The sequence below is a fragment of the Thalia democratica genome, chromosome 3 (assembly GCF_965202585.1).
Source record: "Thalia democratica chromosome 3, ktThaDemo2.hap1.1, whole genome shotgun sequence".
NCBI lineage: Eukaryota > Metazoa > Chordata > Thaliacea > Salpida > Salpidae > Thalia > Thalia democratica.
Window position 1 is genome coordinate 50,570,843 of NC_139167.1, and position 22,780 is coordinate 50,593,622.

General features: G+C 24.1%; 2 protein-coding genes and 1 long non-coding RNA gene across 3 annotated transcripts; all 3 read right to left on the bottom strand.

The window, feature by feature from the left end:
* Positions 1–612: 612 nt before the first annotated feature.
* Positions 613–8,965, bottom strand: LOC145832361 (uncharacterized). The gene is made up of 10 exons (XM_082939679.1): positions 8,845–8,965; positions 7,153–7,309; positions 6,726–6,909; positions 6,353–6,472; positions 5,396–5,555; positions 4,791–5,028; positions 4,145–4,256; positions 3,553–3,722; positions 1,484–1,589; positions 613–832 (listed from the first exon to the last, which is right to left on the bottom strand). The coding sequence occupies exons 1-10, from the start codon at positions 8,963–8,965 to the stop codon at positions 668–670; spliced, it is 1,533 nt and encodes a 510-aa protein (XP_082795805.1). The 3' UTR covers positions 613–667.
* Positions 8,966–9,381: 416 nt separating this feature from the next.
* LOC145831801 (serine protease 30-like) lies at positions 9,382–16,529 on the bottom strand. Its single transcript, XM_082939143.1, has 8 exons — positions 16,118–16,529; positions 14,544–14,597; positions 14,116–14,257; positions 13,432–13,579; positions 12,338–12,455; positions 10,434–10,606; positions 9,826–9,948; positions 9,382–9,565 (listed from the first exon to the last, which is right to left on the bottom strand). The coding sequence occupies exons 1-8, from the start codon at positions 16,512–16,514 to the stop codon at positions 9,527–9,529; spliced, it is 1,194 nt and encodes a 397-aa protein (XP_082795269.1). The 5' UTR covers positions 16,515–16,529; the 3' UTR covers positions 9,382–9,526.
* A 4,088-nt stretch (positions 16,530–20,617) lies between these two features.
* Positions 20,618–22,268, bottom strand: LOC145832038 (uncharacterized). The gene is made up of 3 exons (XR_014369715.1): positions 21,977–22,268; positions 21,725–21,845; positions 20,618–20,782 (listed from the first exon to the last, which is right to left on the bottom strand). It is a non-coding gene; the product is annotated as an uncharacterized LOC145832038 (long non-coding RNA).
* Positions 22,269–22,780: the final 512 nt, after the last annotated feature.

Below are 22,780 nucleotides of genomic sequence, written 5' to 3' on the forward strand. Positions count from 1 at the left end.
ACAAAAGTTTAAGTAAATTTCAAATATATTTATACATTTTTACTTTTGAGAGAAAGAGTTTAAGTTTAACATACTTTTGAGTTTAAAACAAGTTATCAAATAAACTTCAATTTTTGTTATAAGCAATTTTACATAAAAAAAGTTCGTTCTTATAATACGACTAATACTTGCTAAAAATGTTTACGTATATAAAAGTTGAAATACGGCTAAAATTTTTGTGTTTAGAATGTTATAGTATGTAAAGTTTAAGCAATATGTCTTGAAAAAAAAATTCTAATTAGATGTTTTTCTTTGTTTTTAAATATTTGTTATTTATCTAGTTTATTCAACAAATTTAATTAAATGGTTTTTAACTCACGATCTGGATCTTTTGATGCTGTTTTTGATAATAAGTTTGAATTTTAAAGCCAAATTTTTTTAAGACAAATGTTAAATGAAACGTTTTAGTTCATGCTCAGAAATAATACTAATTTAATTACAGTTTTAAATAGGTAAATAAAAAAAAAGCTATTGATTAAGAGTTATCTATTTATATCAGTATATTAAATATTAAAAAAAGGCTTAGTGCTATAGACTATAAAAAAAACTTTTTTTTTGTAAAAAATATAGTTCTTTTTTTGTTCTTAAATATTTTTAATGAATCATAAATGCTACAAATAAACATAATTTAATAAAGATTTGTTCCGAGAGATCTTAATCGATTGTACCACTGATGCTCAATTGTTGGATCGTGATCCAATAGAGGATTGTTAAACATTTTTCTCACTTTCAACCAGTGTTCTGTGAAGCTTTCTGAGGTGATGTATCCATCGGTTGAAAGTAGATCGAAGATCTTTTGTACATTGTAATAGTTTTACTTATGTTAGATAAAAGAATACAATGTAGTCTACATTTAAATTTTTTTAAATTAAGTTCAGAAAATGATAAATTTTACTAAATTTGTATTTTTACTTTAGTTGTAAAATTTTTTATCAGCCTAAATTCTAAGTTTACTAATAATGGTTTTATACTACTAAACGAAAAAAAAAACAATCTTAATACTAAAATATTAAGCTTTTGTTTTATAACAAACTATAAATAAGGTTTTCTAGGTAAAAACTTGTTGTAGGTAGAAAAAAAATATAAAAAAATTATAAATAATCATTTAGTACGGATAGAAAAAAATTAAAAAGTTGAAAATTTGGAAAATTTTTTTTATCTATAATCAAACCTTAGGAACTAGACATATTTTAAGAAACAATAAAAGATGATAACATCAAAAGTTATTTTACTTAAGTCATAACTGATAGACATTTATAATTAAATTTCTTTAAGTACTAATGTAATTTTCTGATATTAAAAATATATAAAACGAATTAATAAGTTTAGGTTATGTCTTTAAAAACATAGCTTAAGTTAAATAAAAACTCTTTAACTAGAATATTAAATCATAAATTCAAGAATTGAACTTAGAAGTTTTTACTTTGAATTTAAAAGTATTTACCTTTTTTGCGACAGTTTTAGTACCTCCTAATTTCTTTGCATAAAGATTAACAAAGATTCTTTTCGGTATATTGCTTATATTTTTCAACTTTTTCTTTATTAAGTCTCTAGAATGTTGTAATAACATACTTAAATTTTATATATTGAATACCATTAAAAAAAAAATCTACAATAAATTGCTTTCGTTTTAACTTAAAATTTACAAAATATCAAATAACATTTTTAATCCTTACAAAAACTTAAGTGTTATTAATTGTATATTTTATACTTAAAAGCACGCCTATAGCTTTAAATTTAGTTTCAATAGTTCACACTATATGTCTCTATACTTTGAAATTTAGAAATACGAAGTAGGTATAATTATGTTTAAATTTAACAATAGTTTGTTACCAGCTAGCTCTAATGATTACTTTAAAAGTTAATAAAATATTAATAATTATCATACAAGGTCTTCAGAAACAAATTAGTTCCTACCTAGGTTCAACAACAAGAAGGGTCACAAAATGCTAGCTTACAAAGGTAGTAAATTATGGACTGAGCTATCATTATGTTTTAAAAATCTAAGTCATTTTGGGAAGTTCCAGAATGACTTAAAATTGTTTATTAAATAGTGATTATCAAAGTCATTAGTGATCATTGCTACTTGTTTATTTACTTTTGTGTAGAGAGTTGATAGTATTAGTCATCTAATACCCAGTACTTTAATTCAAAAGTTGATTTGTTTTAAGAGATGTACGACTCGATAACCGAAAGGTTCCTTTGTATACCAGGTCCTTAGACCAAACTTTTTGAGCGCTTTTTTTATCGTTCAATAAACAATGTTTGGTTACAATAACAGTAGTTCAGTCTAAATTTCAGCATTTTCGGTCTGGCTATTTTTTAGATTGTTTATTTAGATTACTATTTTGAACTAACTTTAGAACATTTACAAAGTTCTTTATATATATATATTTCTCTAGTTTGCCTATATAAAAATTAAGTGATATATGTACTTTTCAAAAGAGAGTTAAGCATATAAATAAATGGTAAGCTGAGGTTATTGCTTCAAGTTTACTAAATAAACTAATCTAATTTTCTGAGGAAACCTAAAAAAGTCTTTTTTTAATGTTTGCTAATACCATCTGCATTTTTATAGTTACATTTTTGGGCTTAGAAAAGTATTCAAAAAATATATTAAAGGAAGATTTTTTTTGTCATTATTATGTTTCAATGTTATTGTTTTTTTTTCTTATTAAGTGCATAGATAGGGTATACATTTTACAGTACTTATTTTTATGTTATTATTTATAAACCTTAACTTGAGTTTATGGTTAAATTCACAAGTTTATAAAGTAATAAAAGTTATAATATGTTTCTATTTGTTCAAATATAAACTTATTTAAGTATCTCAATCAATTATTACAAAAAGAAAAGTTGAAATTTTAGCAAAAAATACGAATAAAGTTAAACGTAAAAGTATATCAGCTTGTTATAATTCTATCTTCTTTCAAAAAGTTGTTACCTATTTTTCAAGTGTTTTCATGTCTGCTATTAGTATTATTTATCTCGTTTTATAAATCAAGTTAGAGTTACTTTTTGAGTCTAAAAATGTTACCTACTTCAGTTTTTTTATGTTTAAGGCTTAGACTGTATTTTCATTAATATCTTATTATCAAACGATAAAAAAAAACGCTCAAAATATTTGGTCTTAGGACCTGGTGCACGAAGAACCTTACGGTTATCGAGTCGCACACCACGGATACTTTTTAATGTCTTGTCCAGGACATATTAGACAAGTTTTTGAGTATATTATAAAAAAAATCTTAAGTACACATAACTTAGTTAATTTTCGTTTATTTTTTTCTATTCTTTCATTTATTTATTCTTTTATTTCTTAAGGTTTAAAAGCTTAGATAATTATTTTTTATTAGAAATTGTAAAAGAGGTTTGTAGAGTAGGTGGTGTACGACTCGATAATCGAAAGGTTTTTTCGTACACCAGGTCCTTTGGCCAAACTTTTCGTGCGCTTTTTTATCGTTCATTAAACAATATATATTTAAGTCAAAATTTTACTTTTCAACATAAACAAACTCTATGTCGTTTCTATCTATATACGAATATTCAAAGTTTGCTGTGTTGCTAGGGTCGTTCTTTTCTAACGTTAGGTGTAATGTTTTCAAATTTAGTTCCGAAATATTGTACACGTCATCACTTGTTATATTTTTAATTTTTCCGACAATTCCAAATAGTACAGATGTAAACTGTTAAAAAAAACTAGTGTAAAAGTAATAAAATAAGTGAAAATGTTAAAAGCTAAAAACAGTGCACATTGTTTAAGTTAAAAGTTAGTTGTATGATATGTGATTAGCATTAACATTATGACATTTGGAATTGCAAAAAATAATTTTAAAAAGTAGTTTTGGCATTTATTTTAAAAGAATTTGTTGTTAGAATGTCGTAAAATTGATAAAAACGTGTAAAAAAACTTAATAAATTACAGTGATAGCTAAGTATGAGTACTTTGTTATCATAAAACTTTCTCAGGTAAAAGATACTCATAATAATTAATACATTTTTATTAAATAGCTTTAAGTGGCGAAATTGTTTGAATTAAGTGTTACTATTTTGAGTATAAACGCTTGCATACAATTAACATTTTTAAAGAAAAATATTTTATATTTACTTTTTTTCTAAGATTGGTTGCAACGGTTTCAAATTTGGAACGAACTATTTCATCACAGAATTTTTCAATGTTAATTATGTTGTTTTCATTTGTATAGGTTAAAAGTATGTACCTATATGATTGAATATAACAACATAAAAATTCTAGGTCGGTTTTATTATAACAAAGCATACTTATAGAAATAAGTTATTATGTTACTATTGATTTTTACTTTAAATATGTTTTAAAATGAAGTAAAAAAGTAAAGTGATATTAACTTTATAGTTTAGAATTGTTTAATTTTAACTTTTTCAATTATAAACTAAAAACTAGTTTAATTTTTTAAAGTAACAATTAATTAATAAAATTTTAACTAGTTGAAAAAAATCTAAAAAAGTTTATCTTACACAAATGAATACCTTCTTAAAAAAAAAACCACCATTAAAATTTACTTGTAGTAAGAACAAAAATAAGTCAGATGTTCGATAAATTTATAAAACACATTATATCAAATATTTGTAAAACATATAAAGCGTTTTTTGTACACCGGGTCCTTGAACCAAACTTTTTGTCGTTCAATAAAAAATACTATTTAAAAGACTACAAGGTTTTTTGAAATAAGGTAGATAGTTTAACGTTGTCAAAGTACGTCATTACATAAAAATACCTTAACACATAAATATCCATTTTTCCGTGTAAAATGTTAGTTGACAAACTACTGTTGTATCTCCAGATTAAGTTTGCTTTACTGACAGAAACGTAATCAAAACTCATTTGTTGACAACATTTCCAGCTAGGAAGTTCTAACTTTTGATACTTCCAGTCAAAATACTCATAGTGCGCACTAAACCATATTGAGTATGCGACATTGAATTTTCCATTCACTCTTACCTGATGCCAATAACCTGTTTAAATTACAATACATTTGAAAAACTAAGTTATACAGCTGTTATAAACTTTTCTTTAACTTCAGATACTTTAGTAATATTTGTATTTTTCTAGATAAGAAAAATTTTAAAAACTGCATTAATTTTTTTAAGATTCTTATTAAAAGCTTTGTGCTATCAATCAAAAAGTTCTTTTTACTACTTTCGGTACAAAATTGGTGTAGAACTCGATGACCTAAAGATTATTTTATATAACAGCTCCTCAGATCATTTTCATGAGCATCAATTTATTTTATGTCAGACTAAACTATTATTTGTCAATCGACATATCTGTTTAAAAATAGTTCTAAAGTACTTATTAGATCAAATATTCTTATAAGCTTACTTGAAGGCATATAGATACAATCTCCAGCGTTTAAGGTTACTTGAGAGTAATTAAGTTTCGAAATTTTATAATGCTTGACTAGGTTAACTTTGTCTACATTAATCAATGACGATCCTCCAAATTCGTTCTCAGACTCCGGACTTTGGTGTACATACTTACTCTGTGAAAAAGTTTATAAATTAAATATAAAGGCTTTTGAACTGAATGTGCCAAATATAACAAAATAATGTTTACTTTTAGCTTTGAAATGAAGTTTAAAATTTAAAACTAAAAAAAAAGAAGCAATAATAGTTTCTAAATGCTTGTGCTACGAATCAATTATACATATACATTTAAGTTTAAATAAAAACAAGCTATTATCACCTTACTACTCAACAATAAGTTACACTAATTATAAGTGTACATTTCAAAAAATTTAGATGAACTAGAATAAAAAAAAAACAAACCTATTTAAATAAGTGTACATTTCAAAAAATTTAGATGAACTAGAATAAAAAAAAAACAAACCTATTTAAATAATTTTTTTTTTGAATAAAGTTTTTATATAACATGGTAAATAATATAGTCTATGATTAGTTTACTTTTATTGTTATTTTAAAACTTGCTGTAATTAAAAATAAAAATGAACTTTGTTTTATCTATGAGACTATTTGCTCAGTCTATAACATTTATTAATTATTCAAGTCTAATTAGATTAATGCATGCAAACAAATATGAAAGTCGTTTTGTATCTAAATTTAGACTTTATCTTTGTATTTTTCTAAATTTTTATCTCTTCAAATATTCGATTAAGGATTTTTTTGTTATAGATGATAATTAAAAATTATACAGTAAAAAAAATAATTTCTTATATCCTTCTAAGGCGTTTTTGATAAAAACTATTATCTAAAAACAATAAGTTTTTGATGAATATGTTATCAATTCATTTTAAACATTACATTATAACTTTACAAGTACATTTTCATCGTTGACAATTATCCAGTCTTTAGTTCCATTTAAAACACAGTGGATGTTGCTGTATGGATCTCTATGTAGCTTCGTTTTCCCTCCTTTTGCAGTGATAAACAAATTAATTTCCTGTGTTTAGCTTATCATGTTTAGTAAACTAATATAAAAAACTACCAAGGAATATCAGCATCTTTTGAAAAAATTTATGAAAAAATATAAAAACTTAAAATGATTGATATTAAATCTTAAAGATATTTTAGAACAACTCAACAGTTTTGTAGCATTTAGTATGATGATTAAATGTACTTAACAAAGAAAACTAACTTTCCATATAAGTAATACTTGTATAAGATTATTTACACTTATTGATTTGTGGACCTACTTGTAATCTGTTTGAAAAGTATCCGCACCTGAGACAAGGCGGTATGACGATATCTTTTTCCATTTTCATTGGAATTTGTGAGATTATGTAAGCGTTCAAATCGTCATAGTTGTCGACAAACGAGCCGATATAACCCCTTCCGATACCAGCTTCCGTCACCGGCATTTTATTGTCCGCTTCGTGCCTGTTCGTAACTCATTTGGAATATAAAAAACTAACAACGTGTCTAAATTATACAGTTTTGAGGAGTTATAAAAGAACAAACTAAAACAATTAATTCAAAGTTTCAACTTTTGTTTTTTTCAATCGTGTTTATAATCAATTTTCAGACAATTTAGTATGTACTTAGAGTTTTTTTTTGAGCAAAGTTAGTACAAGGTTAAAACATAGTTTGACTTAAATTTACAAAAGTAGTAGCAGTATATACCTAGCTTCCATTCTCACAACAATGTCACCAAAGTTTTCCTTGATGTACTGAGGTGTCCATGCTCGGTAGGCGCGCGAACGTTTCGCTGCTCCTCTCAAAACCACCGGCACTCGTCTCGTCACGTGATCATTGTAAAACTGTTCTGGCTGCGGCACATCTGATTTTGTAATCGAACTTAATAGTTTATAAGCAAACCTTACGTTTTAGGCGCTAAATACTGAACTCGAGTTGTACATGTGCAATTTTAAAAATTTGTTCATAATAAATAAAGAAACTAAACATTACATAACCTTATAGCTTAGGTTATACTTAGTAATAAGGATCTCGTAATAAGCTACTATACTTTATAATTATACCTACGGTAATTTATAAAAGCAATATTTTTAGATAAAAATTTGTTATAAGAAAATTGTAAGTTTAGCATACTAGATATTTTACAAACAAAGTTTTCATTCAAAAGCTTCAACTTATTTTTAAACTTTTTGAAATAAAATTGATTAAAGATCAAACTATTTTTCTAATTATGTATGTACAGTTAAAAGATAATTAAACTCTTTTTTTTTGTAAATGTGTTGACTAGCGGGTTTCGATTAACAAGGTTAAAAAGAAATTTTGTTTCACATTTAATGTTATAAAACTTAATTCCTTTTATATATCTTAAAATCATAAAAAAAAAACTTGTAGAGCTAATAAGTAGCAAAAGTTTAACTAATATATTCTAAAATAAAATAAAGTTCGTATTTTATATATTTAAGTCAAAAAATACTTTAGTTTATTTACAGAAATTAATTTTCAATATAAATGGGACTCTTTTCAAACTAAGTGTTGGTAAAATATGTGAGTAGTTTGGTAAAACTTGTACATTCGTTATAGATGAATGTAAATTTAAAGTTTGTAATTATAATAGTTTTAAATGGTTTTTTTTCTATGAAAACAAACAAATCTTCTAGAAAAAAGTAAACTAAAGTTGGCTTCATACAATAAAATAGTTAAAAATAGAAATATTAGTTAATAGAAACAAGTTTAAAAATTTTTCCAATATAGTTTATCATAACAAAAGTAAGTTTATAGCAAAAATAAAAATTCATCAGTTTTTATGTTCAATTTAATTACATTATTTAATAATGAAAAAAAAAAATCTTTAAACTAAGTTTTCCAACTAAAAGTTGTAGTTTTACCATGCAGTTGTCATGTATTAAACCTTAATAACTTTTTTTTTTCAGATTTTTATGAAAAATATTGTAATAAACTTAATAATGCTGATATACAGAGTAAAAGAGATAACTTATAACCTGATATTTTTTCATAGTTCTTATTTTGAAAAACTTCTTTTAAGATAAACTTAAACGTATAAATATAAACTTAAAGAATAAGTTCATTATTTCTCCTCCAGTAGTTGAGATCTCTTTATTTGTTTTCTTAAAACCAAAAGCATATAATATACTTAAACGTTGTGAACTGTTTTTTATAGATAAATAAAAAAATTGAATTATAAGTTAGAACTTTAAAATAAGATAAAAATTAGTTCATAAAATATTTTGAAAATATGGAATGTATCGTAGAACTGTTCAAAACTTTTTTATAGTCACTAATACCTAACTTTATTTAGCAAAACAAAAAATATTTGAAAAAAAAACAATTGAAGTTGTTTTTGCTACTAAAACTAAACATAATACAGATCTATGTACTTACAGTCTAACTCAGTTGTTAAAATATTTGGTTTTTTGTGACTCCCAAAAGGATTTAGGTGTCCAAATGGATATTTTACAGCTAAATTTGAAACAAATAACGCAAAGAAAACAACAATCAGCATATTTATTGCTTACTAACTTTTACTTTAAAGTAAATTTTGATTGCGGAAGTTGTAGAAAAAATACTCTGTTCATAATATTATCAAACTTATTGTAACTCAGTTGAAAGTTTTAAATTACGTAATACTGCACTTAGTTAACTTAAATTTTTAATGAATTTGTTTGCATTTATTAATAGATTTAACTTTGTGTGAGTTTTAACTGTTTTGTTTAAAAAAAAAATCACACACATTCAGAACAATGATGCAGTTTTAGGTAGATAGTGAACAAAACTTTGGAATTTGCATGCTTTCTTGATAAATAAGATAAAAAGAACCTAACAAAAAAACATTAAAAACGTTAAAACTATAAAGAAACTAAAAACATATTTTTTTTATTATTGTTAACTACAAGAAAAAAATTAAATGAAATGACGCTTAAGAGATAAACAATGTAAAAATATTTAAATATATTAGATACGTCTTAAAACACACTTAACATTTGTTTAAAATTTAGCAGCAATAAATCAATAATCGATGGAAATAGAAGAAAAAAAGATTTGCAGTTTTTCGGCAGCAGATTTTCTAAATAATTTCTTGAATCCAGTCTGTAAAACTTGAAACCTACAATTTTTAAATGCTTATATTTCCTTATAAAATCGTAATAAAAATATTAAAGTATACAAGTAGTAGAATAAAAATTTTAAAAACCTTATGATATAACAAACGTTTTTTTTTTACATTTAAACATTAAAATTTTATTTTTAATATTACTTGCGTGTTGAAGTATCAAAACTTCAATTCTCACTTAATTCAAAATGCGAATTATACAAAAATTTATTCATATTTTGATAGAAACTCATTCAGCAACTTCAAAAACCAACTTTAGTGTATACACCGGGTTTGGCAGGTTGACCGCAAGGATTGGTGCCGTAAGATGTTATTCCGTGCAGGAAGTAGCTTTTCGTCGTCAAGTCCACGCAGATTAATGGACCTCCGCTATCACCCTTTTGTTTTTAAGAAATTTTGATTTAATTTTATTGTTTAAAATTCTAAAAGTTTTGATGATAAAGTAGTATTTGATGTTACACTGTAAATAATGATTTTGAAATTCCAGAAGAGTTTATTACCGGATATAAAAGCCTGATGTAAACCTTTTTAAAACTTAAATTATTAAAATTAGAAAGGCTTTAGTTAGATTTATAAAGTAATTTATAAATCTTAACTTGTTTTGTACTTTAAGCTTAAATTCGAAAAAAAAAACATTAACACAATTATAACTTTTTAAAAGTATAAATACAACAATTAAGAAAATTACTGCCTATGCGTATTATTGTTTTACTAAATTCACCAACAAAAATTTCCTAAAAAACCACAGGTATTTTAAAATTTAAGCAGAAAACTAAAGTAATATACAAACTGATTTACTTTAATATAACTTTTCATAGTGTTAAGGCAAACGAAGTAGAACTAGTTACAATCAATAACTCACGCTGCACGTGTCCTGACCTTGGATGCCACCCGCACATATCTTCGGGTCCCCCTCCACCACGTACCCGTGCGAGTAGTCCTTGCCCCCGTCCAGCATGGTCAGATCGACGCAGTGGCTCGGAATCAGCACCTCGACGTTCAGCTGAAGCAAAATATCCGAAAGTTGACCGTCCCCTGTTCAGTATGGAGTATGAATAAAAATAAAATTTGTATTTAGAGTTACAGCTTGAATTATAATTTTTACTGTTTTGCAGATAATAATCTCTAAAACATCTTTAGATATCAAGTGTGTAGCAGGCGATTATCTAAGTAGTAAAATAAGTAGTTGTTAAATTTTGTTTTATTGAATAAATTTTAGAGACGAGAGTATATGGTTTGGTTAGAAATTTTGCAGTTAAAAAAAAGGCTGCGTTTATTTTTTTAAACAATAATTGGGATAAACAGCTTAGTACAATAGTAACTTAATTTTAAATTATAACCAGATCAAACGTCTCATTTTATGATCAGATGAAGTATGAAAGATTTTATGTAATATAGCATAATATAAAAATAATGGTAAACACAAAGCAATTTAATACTATACATAAGAAAAATCATTTTATAACTTTTAAAGTTATCTTTAGAAAAAACTATTAAAAATAACATATTGTTAGAAAAATAACTAAAACGTAGAATATAAATATTCTATTACAAAATTCAATGAGTTTGATAAATAGTTCATGTTGATATAACAATAAAAACAGTTCAACAGCGTAAATAATAAAACAATAATACAGCAGCTAGCTAACCATCAAATGTGTATTTGTAACTAATTTTTACTTGTATTATAAAAGATTTCACAAATCTAACATATTTAATACTAACAGATCCTAAAATTTTAAATAAACCTGATAGTGTTTGACATTTATAAATGACCTATATTTTAAAACACACCTCAATAGTAAAATTAGTTACTTAGCATAATTTAAATAATAAGAAGTGTTTAAAAAAATATCATTTATATTGTGAAATATCAGAAAATTTATAAGCTATTTATACTTATTAAGTTTCTAACCTAAGCAGCAACTAATTACACACAATAAAAAGTTTTTATTATAGAAAAACTTTTTTATTAATCTGGATTTTTGTTTATAAGTAGAACTTTAAACGTAAAAAAATAAAAACCACACAGTCATTTTTTCAATATGTATCAAAGTTATTAAAAAACTTTTACATAAATGATTAAAAAAGTGCTAATAAAGAACTTAATGGATGAAAACTAAAGAAGAGCGTAGACATTGGACATTATAACTTTTCTAAACAAAAACTTAAAATAGAATAAAATTTAAAGAAGTTGTTTTTGGTTTACTTTAAACAAATTAATTGACTAGTTTTTGTTTTATATGTATTAATTGGTATTATACTATCATTGTTATTTTAATAAAAAGTATATTTACAGCTATTTTTATACGTGTTAGAGTAACTTTTTATTACATTCGCATTACATTACATATTTTTAGTGTGCATTAATAAATTTGTTTGATAATAAAACATGATTTAAACCAGTGTTTTCTAATAAATAATTTACGCATAAAAAATAGGTTATGATATTTTTACGGTACGACTATAAAAATTTTAAAGAAATGAATTATCTAAACACCTTGAAAACTTTTATATTAAACTTTAAAACAAGCAAATATACTTTAAATTAAAGAACCAACGACTAAAAGCATATGCATATAAACATGGTGTAAATTAAAATACTAAACAAAAACACCACGGATTACTTTTGTATCTTTATTACTAAACTAGAGTCAGATATATCTATTTAAAATTGATTAGTAATTTTAAAAATAAAAAGGTTGAAGTTTTATCAATATCACAAATAAAGGTAAACAAACAGATATTTTAACATTAAAAAGTTACCTGTATCTCCCCACCCAAGCACAGTGCATTTGTACCTCTTTGTATCCCAAGATGGCGTATCAGGAGCAGCTATGCAAGCAGGTCTTATAAACTCCGAGTAAACCACTTCCTCATCTAGCTTTAAATGATAAGAAAGATTATTTCTTATAATGTTTTTAGCTTCAAATCTTTTGATATAAAACAAAACAAACACCAGGTCCTTTGACCAAACTTTTTGAGCGTTTTTTTATCAGTTAATAAACAATATGTATCTTGGGCTTTGTTTTTATATTTTACAAAGTGAAACTCAGGTTTAGTTAATATTTAAAGAATCAAAAGCATTAGTAAACACTATTTTTTATTGGAAAAAAGTTCTTAACGCTTAGTTTCATAGTTTCACAAAAAATTGGTACGATTTAAAACTATTGTTTGTACCTTTACTGTATGCATAAAGAAAAATAGTTTCATTGAAAATTAAAACTCTAGTAATTTTGTTAAATTAGTTTTTAACATTTATAACCGAAATTATTTAACCACAATGCATTAAAGTTTAAACTATCCTATGTGTCTTTATTAGTATTAAAAACATTGATGGATAAAATATATTAAACACTTTTTTTATCGATAAAAAAGATATTTATCTAGTAAAAATACAAAAAAACTAACTTTCAAAGGGATAAAACTATATATCTAACAAGATATCTGCCTACTCAAAGATTTGAAAAACTCACTTCAACAAAAAGTTGACGTTGATTAAAGAAAAACAAATACATTAACTTAAGACAAAACTTAAAGATGGACTTATAAATAACATAACTAACATTTTTTTCTTAATTCAACTGTATCAACAACAAAGTTTGAAAAAAAGTTTATGTTTTAAAGTTACTATGGCTCAAAAATATTAGATAACCGTTAACTTCAAAAACTTAATTATTTTGTCATTGAGGTTGTTCTAAACTATTAACTTTAATTTAGTTTAGTTAATATAAATTTTGAAACTTGACACTTGAAAATATTTCTATTACAGCAGTGTTTCCAAAAAGTATATATATATTTGTTTTAATTTTAGAAATGATTGTAATTAATTTAAACTAGCAATTATTAGAGAAAAAAACCTTAAGCAGTGCAATGTCAGAATTGAGCGTTATAGTGTTGTAATCGGGGTGGACAATAATTTCTTCAATTCCTCTTGTAAACTCAAAACCAGATGATTTAGATTTTATGTGCTGTCCAAAGTTTGCTGAGTATAGTTGAGAATTCTGCCTGAATAAATTTTCGTTTTAAAGTTAAAAAAAAATAAATAGTTAAATGTTAAAATATGTTAATTAAGCGAGTAGATGTACATAGTTAAATGATGTTTTTAGACATTAACAAACATAGTTGATTGACAAAACATTAAAAAAAATCTTTTTATGTGTAAAAAAATAACCGTTTTCAGTAAATATAAATAGTAAACTGAAATTGTTTTTAAACTTAAATTGACTTAATTAAAATTTCAAATTTTTCAAATTTGATAAATAAAAGTGAATTTTTATTATGAATGTAAACTGAAAAGTATTAAGCCTTATTTATTTCTTTTTATAAGTATCATTAATACCACTACAACTAAGTAAGTTAACTTAATCATCAACATGTTTTGCAAAATTTTATTTATTAAAAAAATTATTAAAACATTCTCTTTGATTGTAAACAAATGTAAAAAATAGTTATGTAAAAGTGTTTTATAACATATAAATAGTACTAGTAAAATACACTTTAGCCATTAAGATGAAAAAAAAAACACGAATGTAAAAACTGACGTTCTTATGCAATGAGCCGCTGTGACCAGCCACCTAGTGTCTATCAACGTTGCCGCGCAAATAAATCCGTCCACAATTCCATTTTCTGTTTCGTATAACAGGGTCATCCATGGCCACTCTCCATCTAATGTTTGTGTTCCGCCTGTAAACATATTTTGATGTTTATTTCTACTAATACATTCTTATATAGCCGAATTTTTTTTTTTTTAACCAGCAGTTAAAAAAAGCTATATTAGTTTATGTTTAGAATATTTTATAGTTGTGCATTTTTTAAGTTTGTTAATTTTAAATATACTTTAAATAATATAGTATTTGATCTAAATCCTCTTATAAAAGTAAATGGTTTATATTCTTTGTTTAAGATTAACATTTGAAAGAGTTTAGATACTTACAAAGTAACTTTGTTATAAAAGTGTAAAATTACTCACCCAAAATTCTCATTTCTGCAACTCCTGTTTCATAAGCATCTTCTTCACGTCTGGCTGTGAAAAAAAAGAACCTTTTTAAATAAAGCCTAGTTATTTTTGCATGGTTTTTGAAACTCGTAAGTTCACTGAAGTTTTAATTATGTTTCTAAAATGATCGAATAGATGTTTATATTAAAGTCTTGAAGTATAAGGAAAATTTTAAGAAAAAGACGTTTAATACATACAAACTGATATACAATTAGTATTGTTTAAAAGTAATAACAGTAATTGAATTAAAAAATAAATTAAATCATACACATTTTAGATATAAAGTATTCAAATAGATATGTGGTAATTAAATATTTTATTTACACACAGGTTTCGGTGACAAAAAATTGAGACCTCTTTAAATAAAATAGTAAACTGTAAAGTATTCAAAACAGAGTTAGCTTTACTATTTGACTTGTTGAAAAATGTATCTTTATTGGAATTTGTATATCTATTTAGTTTTCAAGTACCTTAACACTATCACAAAATAGTCTTCAAACTTGATTTCGGTATTTTTTAATTATATTATAGCTAGTTACTTACCGTTTTGATAAAAAGTATTAATAAGTTTTCGAAAGACAAAACAATTTTATTTCAACTCAAAAACTTAGTTTACTAATGTATAAACAAGTTTATAGGTTAACTTTTAAGTTTTAATTACCAAGTCCTTATGTATATGGCACTACTCTAAACTGGTAATTAGTAGTAAAAAAATGTTTTTAAAAGTTATATAACTTGTATATAATGATGTTTTTTTTATTTACTAATAACAGGTAAAATTTAAGGAAACAAATCTATTTTGGTATATTAATTTTATATAAATATTAAGGTAAAAAAAAAAGTTTAGCTTTATAGTTTAATAAAAAAGTATAAACCTATTTAAGTTAGTATTTATAAAAAGTCATAAATATATTTTTTATAGTTAGGATGTCTAAGAATTCTATAGATTTTTTTTCCTGTTATTAAACTTAGTTTATGTTAGCTGATTATAAAACAACAAAAACATAATTTTGGTATCATTACTTTTTGTTTGCTTATAGTATATGTTGTAATTTTAAAGATTATTAGTTTTTAATATGAAAATATTTTAGTGTATTTAGCTAATATTTTGGCATATACATAAGTTTTTTATTTTAAACTTAATACAAGTTTTAGCTTTTAATTATAATGCCTTATTAGTAAAAAAACATTAGAAAATAAATCATTAGATTAGTTACTAAATTGATTTTTTCCATAGATGAATTTTATTTAATATTAAAATAATAATTTTACGTTAAAGTTTTACCAGTAAATGTCTAAATAATATTTCAAAATTTTAGACCAGGGGTCAGCAAACTGCGGCCTGCGCTCAAAAAATGCCTGCCGAATATTGGTTTAGAAAATATTTTTTTAAAAACTTTAAAAAAAAGACCAACTAAAAACTTGATTGTGATAAAAACGCTAAAGATTATAATAAAAAACAAAAACTATCTAAATTTTAGAGACTATAGTCAAAATTCAGTTTTAAACCTAGTTAAAACTAAAAAGCAATAAAAAAGAGCCTAAACCTCTTTCAGTAGATGCCCTAGGACGACCTTTAGAGTTACGGAACCCGCATTCGCCATACTTGTTAGTTGGAGCTGCTGTAGTTTGCAAAAGAGTCGTGGTATTTGGAGCTGTTGTTGTCGGCTCTGCTGTTGTTTGATAACTATCACCATCTTCGGGCTTGGTTGGTTTTATAGCTATGGTTGGTCCTGTTGTTACTTCAGTTACACTGATCGGTGACGGACCATCTTTGTTTGTACCGTTGCAAGGGCAATTTAAGTTTCCGCCGTAATTATTGACAATAGGATACACAAAGGTGTCGATTTCGTTTGTTTTCGGGTTCCGTATGTTCAAAACCCCGAAAAACATCAGGGAGCCGTTGAGAAGGGTCCATCCGATGAAGGTGAGTGCATTTATCATCAACAAATTATTAGTTTAACTTTTGAAAAAATTGATCAGGGTAGCTTTTATAAATGATTAGTTTTTAAAGCTAATTTAATATAGTATATTTATTGTAAGCTAACAAAAAAAGGCTTTAAAAAAATAAAAAAAGAACATTTTTTTAAAATAAATACAATAGTACTAAAATCTTCGGTTTTATGCATCATTAATTTTGAAAATTGAGAAAAGTTTGTAGTAATGCAACAAAAAACAAAATCATGTGTGAAAAATGTTATATATTGTAATTGTTTATTTCACAAAATACATACAAAACAATAATCTAGCTACCACAAAGCAATCTACTTATATTTGGAAATAATTTCACTTTTAAAAAAATATAAGACTAGTTGTTTTAGTACGTAAAATATAAAAAAGAAGCATTTTATGAAAGTACCAGATATTACAAAAAAGCATGTTTTTCTCCTAGTGTTTACTTGTTATTTCAAAGTTTAATTACGTCTCAAAACTAGCTTAACAACTACAGAAAATATTATTTAGTACAAACTTAAACTGAACCTAATTTGTGTTTATATATATATATACAAAAGTTTTTTTTTTAAATAATTTGCTAGCTTTAAAGTACAATTCATTTTTAAGCATTTAGTAGTATAATTTAATGCTATTTATTAAAACGCTATAAAACATTTTTTTGATGTTACTCTTATTTATGCTAAATTTCAAAATACAAATGATATTGAAAAATTGAAAAAAAAAGTTTAAAATAAACTACTGAACTAATAGCATAGAAAATACAAGTTTACAGAGTACAACAAAAAAAAAATTTAAATTAAAGAAAAAGAAAAAAATGTACTTACTTTTTTTTTCTGACCGTTTACATCAATTTAATATAAAAGTACACAATTAGAAACTAGCAAGTACCTAAAATTATTGCATTGTGCTTTACTACTTATAGCCTAAGGTCTTTTAAATTTCCACATATTGGTTTATTTATAGTTAAACAATTAAAGAGATTTAAAAGTAAAAACTTACAAATAGTATATTTGTATACAAAAACTAGTCGAGACGTAAAATTGAAAAAAATTAAACAAAAAAGGATACTATTATTAAAAGCTTTTCTCAAAAAATCTCACGCTAACTTTAACACACTAAAAAAACTGTTTACGAGCTAGTAATAAGATTTTTTTAAATTAAATGAATGAAACAGAGACTTAAAATTTATATTTTATAAGAACTGGCTTTTAGTGTAAATTTAAATTTAATATTTAAATACTTGTTTGTAAGTTTATAAATATTTGCTAACTTTAGGTAAACCATAAATCAGTCATAAAACATCTTTAACTTTATAATATTAGTTATTTAAAATTTGGTAAACCATAAATTTTTATAAACTAGGTTACGTAATGAATTTATAAAATTTAGTTTATTTAAGTTTTTAAATTTTAGTTAAGTTTTGATTAGCAATTGTGAAAAATTTCTAAGAACCATTTTAATTTTTTTTCTTATTAAATATGTTTCATAAATTACCACTGAAAAGCAAAAATCGGTAAACTTCGGTCCGCTTGCAACCAACAAAAATAAAAAAAAATTGCGGTATACTTTTCAGTTAAAATCATAATTAATTAATTTATACTGCGGTATAAAAGCTATAAAACATTTTATTTTAATTTTGCAATTATACTTCTATTTTAATAACTTCTAATTGGAAAAGCTACTATTACTTTAATTGTGTTAATAATATTGTAATGTTGTATACTTTATCACACTTTTGGTTTAAAAAAGTATTTTTTGTTGGTTACAAGTTACAACAATCATATTAAGTTACTGCGTTTCGTGGAAGACTTTTTCTACGCCCGTGAACTAATTTTTCTACATAAATATGCTAGCGACTCATAAAAGGACGCCGGTCTTTGCTGTAAACCTTTCTATACCAACAAAACTGTTTTCAGTATCTTGTATACAAAGTACCTGACCTTAATATTTGTTCAGATTAACTGTTTTTGTTTAACTTTGAATGTTATATGTGAGATTGTGAACAACTTAGTCAAGTATTTCAATCTCCAGTTCTAATATTTGATGCCTATATAACAATAGTTTTAACAGTCAAACGATGTTTGACTGTTTAAAAATTCCGTCCTGTAACCGAAGTTTTGTTTCTAACTTTTTCGACGGATGAAAACTTTTGTTCAACAAACTTAAACGAAACTTTTTTTCAGTATGGAGCGGTTTAGTTTTTTGAGATACCAATTAGAAACAACTAGATCTATCAAGTAAGTTTTTTTGTTTAGTTTGTTAATAAAATAAAAAATGTCAAAATATTCAATTTCGCAAAATAACCTCTTATTTTTAAATACAGATAAATAAAGAAACTTTATTTTGAAGGTAGTTTAATCAAATGTATAAAAATATTGATAACAAAATATCTTTAGAACTTTATGTTTATTATTGTTTAAAAGATAAAGAAATTTAAAAATAAATAAACTTTTTAAAAATAGATTAAGAGAACGGAAATTGGAACTTTCTTGTTGATTCATTTAAAAATTAAATATTCTAAGAATATTAATGAGATTTGATCTCAAAAATAACTAGTACAAATGTAAAGATAATAAAATAAGGACTAGACTTGTTTTGCATTTTTCTTTAACTTTGGTATTTTTTGATCTAATAAAACTTAATTCAAGCTAAAGTTTTTTTTATAATCACTTATGAAAAGTTTAGTAAAAGTAATATACCTGCTATATATAACTTAAAATATTTTATTATACGCACCTTTTTCAGATAAAACTTTGCTTTATAGTCTAAATTAAACTACAAAAATCTAAAATTTTTATTTAGGTGTTTGGTTTTCATTTAATTTTTACCTTTTTTTAAAACCTAATTTAATAAATTTTGTTTTAGAAGGTTTTAGAAGGAAAATATAATCTAACCGAGTTACAATTATTTTAAGAATAACTGAGTCAAGTTAGTACTAGATTATCAAATAATCCAATTTAAGTTCGTGTTAAGTATTTTTAGCTATATATATATTATATTTTAGTTTATATTTTTTACTAATAACAACCGACTATTATCAACTTTAGAGACATTTAATAAAAACATAAACTTTAAAAATTTTTAGCATAAAAAGAATAAGTTTGCATAATATTGTTGTTTTAAAATATACATTTTTGTTAAAAGAGTAAAGTTTTAGCGTTTGAACCTTAAGACTTTTATAAAACAGAATTAGTACTTAAGTACATAACTTGCAAAACTTGCAAAATTGTGTTTTGTACTCCTTGTTCTAATCAATAAAAAAAACAGGTTTTTCATGATAAAGTTCCAAAATTAAAACTTTTATGAAATTAAAATTAAAAAAAACATTTTTAAAGTGATAAAAAACTTTAATTTTTCTTGAAGATTACAGCAAAAAAAGCGTTATAACCAAATTTTTTTTTATTATTTTGCTTCAACAAAACATTGGTTTTTACTAAAAGTCAATTAGTTGTATTTTGTATAAGTTTAAAATTAAAAATTTAAATGTATTAAACTTCAGAAACTGCAAATGAAATGCACAGAGATAACTTAAATGAGTTTAAGTGCTTATTTTACTGCTTACTAATTTGAAATTATAGTTTAATACATTAACAATATTGCTAATGACTTTTCATCTTTAAGAATAATTTTGTGGAAGACACAGAGATACACAAAAAAACTCAACATTGACTAGTCGTACAAGTTAATTTTTTTAATTTAAATTTTATATAAAAACCAATACTAGATTACCTACATCTTTATACACACATATGATTTTTTTAAATACATAAACTTTAGAGAATAAATAAAATAACTACAGTTTTGATTTTTAAACTATAAAAGAAATAAAACTATAAAAAAGTACTTCCGACATGTCTTAAAACATTTATTACGTTTATAAAAATCAGACTTTTTAGTCTTGACAAAGTTTTTCAGAAAAATTTTCAAAAATTATTTTGGGTAAAGAAAAATTAATAACTATTAAATTTTTACTTTTGTGTAAATTAATCTTTTTTTTGTCCAAAGTTGTGTAAAATAATAGAAAACTTTGCACAAACTTCAGCTTTATTTATTAAGTTAAGTTTACTCCAACTCATAATTAAGTTTTTGAATTTTTTTTATTTAAAACAAAAGTTAACAGCAGATAATCATTATTGGTTTAAGTGTAACGAGACTTATAAGTTCCATACTTTGTTATCATCAAAATGGATTAGAAATTAGCACCTACTTCACTTACATTGGGATAACTTATACTACTTCTTCTTGTGTTACGACACCTGAAATTTTATTTTAATCTTAACAGTTGTAAAATTTAAAACACTTTGAAAAAATAAATTTTAATGACAAAGGTTAGTTTTGATCGACATTGTAAAGATCACTGTTGACTATTAATTATATTTTTCACACAAAAAAAACTTCTCATTTTGAGTTTTCAGGGCTGCATGTTTTGGCAAGCCTTTTATATTTCATTTCAACAAACAACGCTAGTTTCTTCAAATAAAAGTTTTTTAGTTTAAAATAATGATAATGTTATAAATTATCAAAAAGAAAAATCAGTTATGGACAAAAATTTTTATAATGTTTTTAAAAAATGTGTATACATGTTTGATTGTTGTAACAACTTTGAACAATTGAAAATCTTAATAATTATTTCAAAACTCAAGCGAATTAAGTAAAAAACATGAGACAAATGGAAATTAGATAAAACGATTTAAAATTTTGAAAGTATCTAACTAGTTTTTGTAGATGTCTTTAAACTACTTTACTTATTAATTAATTGAGTTGTTGGTAAATACTTAAAAAAACTTTATATCATATTTAAAAATTGTCATTACTATAGGATAGATTTTTCAAATTTTACTGCTCAGAATAGATGCTTATGATAAAAGCTATTCAAAGTTAAACATCGTTAAATTTTTTTTTTAATTTTTTTAAAATCTATTTTAAACACAAAACTTTGAAAGTATGTGTTATTTACTTACTTAAAACAAGCTTTAGTTCAAAAAGTTTTTTACAACGTAAAAGAAGTTTTTACTGCAAAAAAAGCTTGAAGTTGTGTAATAAAATTTGATCTGATTACAGTTGTTAATTTAAAAAATAAACTTGTTTAACACTTTTTAGAAAAATTTTCGGTAGTTGATATTTTCAAACTCATATTCAATAAATCTGTAACAATCATATAAATACTTTTTAAAACAATTTAAACCAGTCAAACTCACCCTGCAGGTAAACAGTGTGAACAAAAGTTCTGACAACAGAGCAGAACTCCTAAAAGTGTAAACAAAACACCTGTTACTAAAATGGAAACCCACCACAATTTTGACTTGTTCTTTTTACTATCTGAAAATAAAAACTATAACATCAACAAAAAACGTTTAAAACTAGACTCTAATTAATAACTTTGATTTAATAAACAGAAAGAAAATAAAAAATTATGTATTATTTCAAAGTAAAATCAATATTATTTTTACCTGATAAAGTATTAGTATCTTTAAGAATATTTCTTTCTTCTGTGGTTTTAGCAATTTTTGTATTTGCTACATTTCGTAGTTTTCTAACTAATAATGTATGAGTAGTGTAATTTTCTTGTTTTGTGATCTTTGTAATTAAAGTTGTTTGATTTTGATTAGTGAAACTTATGTTTTTTCCATTTTCTTTTTGTTTTGTATATGATAATGTACTTTCTTCTTTTAAGCTTTTGTTCAATGAAAATGTTGATACATAAAAACTGTCTAGGCTGAGAAGTAAAAACGCATACTTAAAAACAAATGTATTCATGGTTATGATAGAGTATCTAAAAAACAAAAGTTTAAGTTAAAAAAAGAAAGTTCTTTGAAAAATCTTTGCTCTTAACCTCGAAAGTGATTTTCTTGTAAAGCATTTCAAAAACAAACTTCTCAATAACATGATCATGCGCTAAGCGTTAAGCTATAAAAGCTGCACGTTTTTTTGTATTGAGAATATAAATTTCTTTCGTTAAAAATATAATAACTAAACAAAACTTCTTGATTTGTCGCACTGGTATAAGTTTTAAAAAAATTAGAACTTTTTTAGATAAAATAAACACAAATAAGATCTAAAAAGTAAACTTATAAAAGTTTTAGTTATTATTTAATTAATTTTACTATTAATTAAAAAACCTAATAACTAGAATTATAATTTGTTTGTAAAAGAACATACAATATGGTTAACTGAATACATTAAACATTTTAAGTTTTAGAAAAAAAAAATTTTTTTTATATAAAAAAAAATATATTATAAAAAAGTTTTGAACT

Excerpts from the sequence above, each read along its gene's own strand:
- LOC145832361 (XM_082939679.1), bottom strand. The coding sequence starts at position 8,965 with ATGCTGATTGTTGTTTTCTTTGCGTTATTTGTTTCAAATTTAGCTGTA. Across the intron at positions 5,029-5,395 it reads TTGTATCTATATGCCTTCAA|GTTATTGGCATCAGGTAAGA; the intron begins GTAAGCTTATAA and ends TAATTTAAACAG. Across the intron at positions 833-1,483 it reads CTAAAACTGTCGCAAAAAAG|ATCTTCGATCTACTTTCAAC; the intron begins GTAAATACTTTT and ends AATGTACAAAAG.
- LOC145831801 (XM_082939143.1), bottom strand. The coding sequence starts at position 16,514 with ATGATAAATGCACTCACCTTCATCGGATGGACCCTTCTCAACGGCTCC. Across the intron at positions 14,598-16,117 it reads TAGGGCATCTACTGAAAGAG|CCAGACGTGAAGAAGATGCT; the intron begins GTTTAGGCTCTT and ends TTTTTTTCACAG. Across the intron at positions 14,258-14,543 it reads TGCAGAAATGAGAATTTTGG|GCGGAACACAAACATTAGAT; the intron begins GTGAGTAATTTT and ends ATATGTTTACAG.